This window comes from Panthera leo, chromosome D2, assembly GCF_018350215.1.
Source record: "Panthera leo isolate Ple1 chromosome D2, P.leo_Ple1_pat1.1, whole genome shotgun sequence".
Classification (NCBI taxonomy): domain Eukaryota; kingdom Metazoa; phylum Chordata; class Mammalia; order Carnivora; family Felidae; genus Panthera; species Panthera leo.
Genome location: NC_056689.1, coordinates 59,184,870 through 59,192,945, shown reverse-complemented (window position 1 = coordinate 59,192,945; position 8,076 = coordinate 59,184,870). Strand labels below are relative to the sequence as shown.

Sequence of the window (8,076 nt, the reverse complement as noted above, 5' to 3'; positions counted from 1 at the left end):
TACCCCCCCCCCGTGCATCACACACCCTACCTTAGACCCCCACACACCAGCAGTGCGCAACTACACCCACTCAATCACAACCAATCACACGCACTCACCGACAGGGACAGTCACCCACGACGATCCACACTCTCTACCTCATTTCCCCATTATATACTGTCACACACAAGTATATATAGTAAAATACACATCTCATACATGATTACATGTCACACATGATTACATATCACACCCAAGTGTATTCACACCATTACGGGTGATTCACGATTACAAACATTCGCACTTTTAACACAAAAATGGATTCACGAGGAGAAACTCACATGTACTCTCACACACATTGACACAGGAGTCACACACAGTCACAGATTTGGGTGGGTGGTCACCGGTACCCCGGAAGACACAATCACATTCGCACATGGTCACACAGACCACTGCAAGTTCGTATGTATGATGCTGGTTTCGATTTGCGACTTAAGCAGAGACAAGCACTTAACAATAGTTGCCAACACAATGAGACGCTTAAACACTGTTACATTCACGATCAGTTACATCCTGAAGGTCCATGCCATCACAAACACACAATGCACACGCGTGCAACCCTCACACCCAAAGACCGTGTATCTTCTCAAGCGTCCGCGTCCCAGGAGAGCCTGGCACTCCTTCCTTTGCTCAGGTCTGTTTCTCTCTGTCCCCCTCCTTCCCTCTCTCCAGGACCTGCAGGTCCTGGCCCCCGGGTGTCCCTTATGCCCAGACAGCAGCAGCTGCCCCAGTGGCACCATTTCACACCAAACCCAAGTAGCTGCAAGGTGCTGGGCTCAGCAAGGAGCAGGTAGCCCTGACTCCGGATCCGGAGGGTTTTATTATTTTTTCACATAAATTACACAAGCACTTTATAAAATGGTTACACAGAAAACACCTTATAAGTGCATAACTTAAGCTCCCCGTATGAACAGGATCTGGAGAAGCAGGCTGAGTCTGTGTGAAAACCTGCCTGTGCGTACCTGGGTGCGGCTAGGATGTGTGATGGGGGCCTGGAGGGCCGTGACGCTGTCGTGTGTGGGGTAGTGTGTCACAGTGTGGCCGTAGCCTCGTGTTTGTGAGAAGTGCCATGCTGTTCACAATGCAGCTGGGTCACCCCTAGCTTATGCCTGACAGTGAGAGTCAAGGGTGTGAAGGCGATGGCCCTATGTGTGCATGACACTCTGTCGTAGGTCCTCTGTGTTTGGCTCTGGGTGACATCACCAGAGACCGTGAAATCGCCTCTGTGTGGGCCTGCGGGCGTCCACGTGTGATGGGGAGTGGAATACAGAGTTCTTCCCAGAGCAAGTTCAAACGACAGCCCCTGCTGTCCTCTGAGGACCCCAGAAACTTACTCCCCAACGTCCTCTGCCTCTCTCAGTCCCACGTTAAAAATCAGAATAAAATAAAATAGACGTAAACCGAGAGGACTCTGAACAGTTCCAGGGGGGCGCGGGACCACTTAGGCGTCTGGAACGAGGTCGCGTGTCCCTGTCTCCCGCGCTTTTTCCCCCCCCCACCAAAGAGAAAACAGCGTCGGCAGGAGCTCCGCCGAGCGCAGGGGGCACCGCGTTCCCCTCCCGCGCACAGTCTGAAGCAGGAGGGGGTGGGAGAGAGTCCCGGCTCTCAGCCTCCGCGACCCCTCGGCTGGACCCGGGCTCTCTCCGGGCAGAGCGGGCAGGCTCACTCGCAGGCGGACGCCACGGACGTGACGCTGGTGATCTTGGTGGAGTCGTCAGACCACGGCTGCAGATTCTGCAGGGCGAAGAGCGAAGAGTTGTGCACGCATAGCGGGTCGGCGGGCAAGGGCTGCGCCAGACTCTTCTGGAAGGCCTCTTGCTGCAGCTGCAGGAGAATGCGGTTCGCCTGCTGCCTCTCAGCCTCACGCTCCTCCGCGGTCTGCCGCCTGCACCGGGGACAAGCCATTACCGACGTTACCGACGCTTCGAGCGCGCTCCCGGGAAACAGCCTGGACGAGCACTGCTTCCTTCACAGCCCCCAACTCCAGCTTGGGCCCCTTTAACACACACCCTAATCTTGAGGGTCCTGACTCCGACACAGACTGGAAACCCCACAAGTAAATGGAGCGCAGGAACCCCGGGGGAGCTGTGGGGAAATCCGCCAGGCCCAAGCATCTGGAGCTCCTGGTGTCCCACTAGCCTCGGAGGGCGCAGCCAGGGGTAGGGTGGCATCTCGCCTCTCCCCAGCTCTGCGGTGCCAAGCCTGAGGCGCCTCACCCTCCCCACCAGTCCAGGGCAGAGGCGGGAGCCGGTGGATTGCCTTCGAGCTGCTTTGCCAGACCTCTCTTCTCTGCGAAACTCTCGCAGCCTTCCTACCTCCTGGGCCGAGCCCTGTGCCCTGCCGGGACTCCCGCCGGACCAGCGCCTTTCTCCGAGGCGGTCCAGGGAGGCGATGACTCACTTATTCCATTTAATGCCTCCCCTCCACCCCGTCAACTGAGATCAAACGTCTGTCTCTAAGGTGGACAGACCTAATGGGAGTCCCGGGGGCCTCCAGAAGCAATTTGTAGGCGATCGATGAAGCCGCGCGAAGCCGGCGAGGGCCTCTCCCAGCGGTGGACGCCGGCCTCCTGCCCGCCGCCCCTTCTTGCCTTTAGCTCCGCGCGTCTTTCTGTGTCTCGCCTTCCCCTTCTTTCCTGCATTTCAAACTGCCTGAGCCTTTCTCTTCCTTTTCGGCTTTGTGTCCTTCTCTCTTGTTGTCTCTCACCCCACCCTCTTTGTTCTCTCAGAATTAAGAGAATTTGTTTGAAACGAAAATGAAGGTTTAGTCATCCATTGCTTTCTTTTATTACCCTAAGACTTCTTCAAGCTGCCCGGTTTTTCCTTTTCTCCCTGGGGTGGGGTGTTTATCTTTGCCCCTTCCCTTCTCTTCGCCTGACACTCTCGGTGATCCCAGAGCCCCTTGTCTTCCAGGGACCTGCCTCGCTCCCTCCTCTCGCCTAGGCTGCAGCCCTGGTGGGGCCTTGGGAACACTAGTGCCCACACCCCTACTCTGCCAGCCCTAGCTACCTCTTTAACTAGATCCCAGAGGTCTGAAGCCATATACTCCATTTCTTCCCCAACGACAGGAATGGGGTGGAGGCAGAGTCGTGGGGGCAGTGGCTTCCTGTGGAAGCCACGCCGGTGGAATCCCGGGCAGATCCCTCGCCTTCGTTCAGAAAAAGAGGAAACTCCAATTCCTTCCTCCAGCGCTAGGCCCACTGGGCCACGGCCCCGCGCACGTCGCCCAGACTCTCCTGCGCTCTCCCCCCTGAGGCCTGAGCTAGTGAGAAACTTCTGGAACCAAACTTGTGGAACCAAGTATGCGGGCCAGATGTGCGGGAGGGGTGCAAGTGGGTACAGCTGGAGAAAGCGCGGTGCTGGCGGTGAGTAAGGCTGCCTAGGAGTGTGGGACGTTGAGAGAGAGAGAGAGAGAGAGAGAGAGAGAGAGAGAGAGATGTATGCATGGTGGGGGGATTTTAGTGTACTGGGTGTGTGACGGGAGAAGGGTAAATGTGTGTGTGGCGAGCGCCCGCGCACACACACAAACACACACACCCATCTGCTCCTAATTGATCCCCCTTTCAGTGGGACTCTCCAAAACCCCGCTGCAGCCGGTAGGGATTGATTTTCCTCTTCCAGGGTGGGAGACCGTCTGCGTGAGGGCCTGGCTGAGTGTCCGGGGAGGAGGGAGTCAGAGGGGCCCAGGCTCCCGGTTTGGGGCCCGGCAGCTCCGCCAGGAGCCCTCTCTGGGGCGGCAGAAACGAGGCGCAGGCCATCCGGCCTCCAGTCTCCGGGACGGAGGAGGCATGTCTGTAAGCGCTACTTTGTGCAAACAAAAAGTCCCTCAGCGTTCACTGATTCCCAAAGCGCGGACTGCAAGGACTGACTGTGCTCTAGCCCCGCAGGTTCCCCAAGCAGCGGCGGTGACCAGCCGCGTCTACACCAGCATTGAGCGTTAGGGTCAGAAAGCCAAGAAGCCTCCGGTAAAACAGAGCGGGGGCTCTCCAGCCCCACCCCGGCATCGGCCTCGGCTGCACCCGGTTCCTGGCGAGCCTAGCAGGGAACCGATCAGAAGCCGGAGAGCGGAGGGGGCGTGAGCGCCCCAGGAGAGACCCCGGGGCTGAGAACTGCCCACCCCGCGCGCGCTCACCTCCACTTCGTCCGCCGGTTCTGGAACCAGGTTTTGACCTGCGCGTCGGTCATTTTGAGCGCCTTGGCCAGGGCGGCGCGCTCGGCCGAGGCCAGGTACTTCTGCCGGTGGAAGCGCTTCTCCAGCTCGCAGATCTGCAGGCGCGTGAAGGACGTGCGCGGCTTCTTCTTCTTGGGGGGCGTCCGGTTCTGATAGGGGTGACCTATACGGCGTGTTACAGTGAAGGGTGAGAGGGCCACTGGAGCGGGAGACAGACAGACGGCAGAGGCAAGCGGCAGAGCGTCAGGAGGCGTCCCAGGCCCGACTCCCCGCGATCAGCGAGCGCAGAGGCCAGACCCCAGGAACGGGGCCGCGATCCTCCCGTCAGCCCTCAGCTCCAAGCCCGCGGCGGGAAACGGCCCCCTCCCGCCCGCCAGGCGGACGCCGCTGCCGCCGCCACGGAGGCCTCCCTAGCCCCGGGCTCTCTCGTGCCCAAGCCAGTCTCCTTGAGGGGCTTGTCTGAGGCGAGCTAAAGGTCGAAGCCCCCCACTGCTCCAGGAAGCTGCCCAGCAGCTTGAAGCCGCATCTGATCAAGGCGGGGGTGGGGGTGGGGGTGGGTGGGGGAACCCTGGGTCCTGACCTGAGCCGCCACCAACACAGCAACATACACAGACACATCACATACCAAGGGGCAAATTACCTATCTATACACCCGGCCTGACAGGCACACAAGCAGACACATACAGGACACAGGGCAACACAAGGTGACAGTCATTCACTCCCTCAGAACCTTCTTGGGGCCTGAAGCCAGATTAGGGCCGCCGGTCGCTCCCCTAGGTAGGCCCTGTGTGGAACAGCTTTCACCAGAGACCTAAGACCAGTGGGTTCCAGGCTGAGGGTTCCATCAGGGTCCTTCAAGACTGGACTGGCCTGGGTGGGTAGGGGGAGTGGAATGGCCAGCAGGCTCTGCCTCCCCAGGCCTGAGAGGACTTAGGTTGGGGTCCTGGGGTCCCTTGAGTACAGGGTCCTTCCTGGAGGCCCAGGGCAGAATGGCTGTATTGCCTCTGCTGACCCCCTAACTCCTTTCCACCGTTGGGCCCTGGAGCCCGAGCCCCATGGGAGTCCCACCTCGCCATCGCCATCGGCAGCGGCCAGTACCTCCCGCCGCCTCTAAGGCCCAGCCGGGAACCCAGGCTCAACTCGTGGCTACTTCTCAGCGGGCTTGGGAGCTGGGCTCGGCGGGAGGATCGAGGATCCTCGCCTCGGATCCCAGGAATGCTAAGGGGTAGCTGGAAGTGAGGCCGAAGCAAGGGGCCCGCGCGTGAGCGAGAGCTGAGTGCCGAGAGCGGAAGCGAGAGCGGAGGGAGCCGGAGCGAGCGGTGGAAGGCGCGGAGCAGGCAGCGGAGAGGGCTGCAGTCGGCCGCCGCGGAGTGCGTAATCGTCCCAGGAGTTGTCCTTGGGCCGCCGCCGATCGATCGCCGGTCAGGCCGGTGCATTATTCACACTGGAGGGAACGGGGCTGGGCCCAGAGGGGAGGACGCCAGGCCGGGACCGAACGAAAATGAACCGGGAGGCTCAGCCTCACGCTGCGACCGACCTGGACGAAGCCCGCAGTCCGGGAAAGAGGGCCCACCAGCTCTGCTGCTTTACTCAGGCTTCAGGCCTCTGCCGGCCCGGCAAGCGCAACCGACACTGGAGCTCGGAGCGCGAAGTGAAGTGGGGTGTGTGGGGTGTTTGAGAGCGTGTGTGTTTGTGTGGGGAGGGGGACGAGAGGTGGGGAACCTGTTCTTTCCTAGCGTCTGATTCTGGGGCTCTTCCCCTCAGCCAGAGAACGTTGGCCCGGACGGAAAAAACAGTTTGTTCACATCGGGCCCCTTTCTCCAAGATTCCTGAGCCCCAAAAGCCGGGGTGAAAGGTAGTCCCGAAGCTACATCCCCCTTCCCTCGGCCACACTGAACCCAGCGACTCCGAGAGGGGATCAGGGAGCGCTTTTCAGAGTAGGGGTCCTGCGGGAGGGACGGAGAGGGGCCCAGGACGGGAGAACTCTTCGAGCATGACGATTCCGCGAGCGTGGAAAGGTGGCAGGCGGCTGAACTCGGGGGAAGCACCGAGAGGAGCTGGGTAACCTGGTGCGTAGAGGGGGCTGCGGGAGCCACCGGGCAGGGGAAAGGTAGCGCAGAGCCCGGGCCGCGGCCAGGCGGGGCGCGCGCCGGCCGGACTCACCTGTGAACCTGTCCTTTGTGTATCTGCGGTTACTCTCCATCCAGGGGAAGGTGAGGCCGGTGAGGTTGTTGACACCCGGCACAGCAGGCACGGAGGGAACGGTGGGCAAGCCGGTAGCCAGAGGCTGGGGGTGGGCCACCGCTCCAGCTAGCGGCCTATGAGCCGGCACCCGGATCACCCCTGCAGCGCTCAGCGCCCCCCCGCCGCCGCCGCCGCCGCCCCCGCCGCCGCCGCCTCCCGGACCGGGGCCGCCCGCCAAGGCCATGTTCACGTTGTAGGAGCCAGCCAGCGGGCCCATGCTGCAGGCGCCGCCGCCGCCGCTAGTAGGGCCACCAGGGCCGCTGGGGCCGCCGGCACCATAGGCCCCCGCGCCCCCGGCCCCCGCCCCGGCCGCGGGGCCCCCGCCGCCGTAAGCGTAGGCTCCTCCAACCAAACAGCCAAGGCCGTATTCTCCGTCCTGGAGGCGCGAGGCGGGCCCCATGCAGCCGCCTTGGTCCGGGCTGTTGAGGATCTGGTCGATGCCGAAGCTGATGGGCTCCGCATGGCCGGGGTGGAGATGGTGCGGACCCAGGTGCTCCATGCTGGCCCCCGGCCCCGGCCCCGCGGGGGGGGCCTGGGCGGCGGCGATCGCTGTGTTTGGCTCGGGGGGCAGCGCGCAGGGGCGCGGAGGCGGCAGCCGCTCCCGGCTGCGCGGAGACTTGGAAGCGAAGTGCGCAGAGGGCTAAAGTAGGGGGGAGGGGAAGGAGAGAGGGGGCGCCGTATTCTTCCCCTCTCAGGCTGCTCCTTCCCCTCTCCGTCTGCTAGCTCGATGTTGACTCTGGGACATCAATCACCGGGCGAAAAAGCCCGGTGCAAGCGAGCCTAGCCGTTTCGGCCGGGTCTCTCCATTGGCTGTGCGTGGAGAGGAGCGGGGTGAATGACAGCGCGGGGGAGGGGCGGAGAGGGGGAGAGGGAGGCCGGGAGCCGAGACTGATGCAGGAGCCAGAGACAGAGGGACGGAGACCGAGGCACCGAGAAGTAGTTCAGGAAGAGAGAGAAGAGATTCAGAGACTTAAAAGGAGAAAAAGAACAGGAGGCGGCCATTCCCAGAGACCGATAAACAGACGGACCCAAGGAGGTGGAGGATAGAGCCCTCTTCCCGGTGTGGCAGGAGTCTCCCCTCACTTTGAATGGGGCCAAAGAGGTCCAGCCCACTAGGCCTCTGGGGAAGGGTGTCCCTGCGCTACTGGAGAATCTCCCCAAGGGCTCAGCTGGGAAACACCTGTCCTTCAACAAGAGGATTTACTGCAAACTTCAAGTCTGGCTTGTTAGAAAGTAGAAGACTGTCTACTTCCCAGGTATGGAGCCCAGGCCCCTGAGGCAGGAAGGTGAGTTCAGGCTTGTCCTTTTTAAAAACACAGGCCTATGAACAACCGGCTGTAGGTTGTTGAAAAAAATCAACAACCACCCCAACCCAGCCTATTTAGAGAAACTGAGGAAAGGAAGACTTCCTGAGAGGAAGGCAAAAGTCAAGAGAGGTGGCTTGGGGCTTGTTTCCAGGGGGCCCATGCCTCAAGATACCCCTTTCCTTTTAAATAAACACGCCCCAAAGAAGCAGTACCCACAGTATGCGAATGAATTCAATCAGATTGTTTTCACCTAGCAACTAGCACGGGGCTGGCTATTCCAAGCAAGAAACCTTTGGACTGTGGTGAGGGGAAGGAG

The 8,076-nt window shown here is 61.0% G+C and overlaps 1 protein-coding gene across 1 annotated transcript; it reads right to left on the bottom strand.

Annotated features, from left to right (window-relative positions):
• Positions 1–265: 265 nt before the first annotated feature.
• TLX1 (T cell leukemia homeobox 1) lies at positions 266–7,224 on the bottom strand. Its single transcript, XM_042908174.1, has 3 exons — positions 6,373–7,224; positions 4,171–4,372; positions 266–1,924 (listed from the first exon to the last, which is right to left on the bottom strand). Exons 1-3 carry the CDS (start codon positions 6,950–6,952, stop codon positions 1,702–1,704), a joined length of 1,005 nt encoding a protein of 334 aa, XP_042764108.1. The 5' UTR covers positions 6,953–7,224; the 3' UTR covers positions 266–1,701.
• Positions 7,225–8,076: the final 852 nt, after the last annotated feature.

Coding starts and splice junctions, on each gene's coding strand:
- TLX1 (XM_042908174.1), bottom strand. CDS start 6,952: ATGGAGCACCTGGGTCCGCACCATCTCCACCCCGGCCATGCGGAGCCC. Junction 4,373..6,372: donor CACAAAGGACAGGTTCACAG/GTGAGTCCGGCC, acceptor CACGCCGTATAG/GTCACCCCTATCAGAACCGG. Junction 1,925..4,170: donor AACCGGCGGACGAAGTGGAG/GTGAGCGCGCGC, acceptor TCCCCGGTGCAG/GCGGCAGACCGCGGAGGAGC.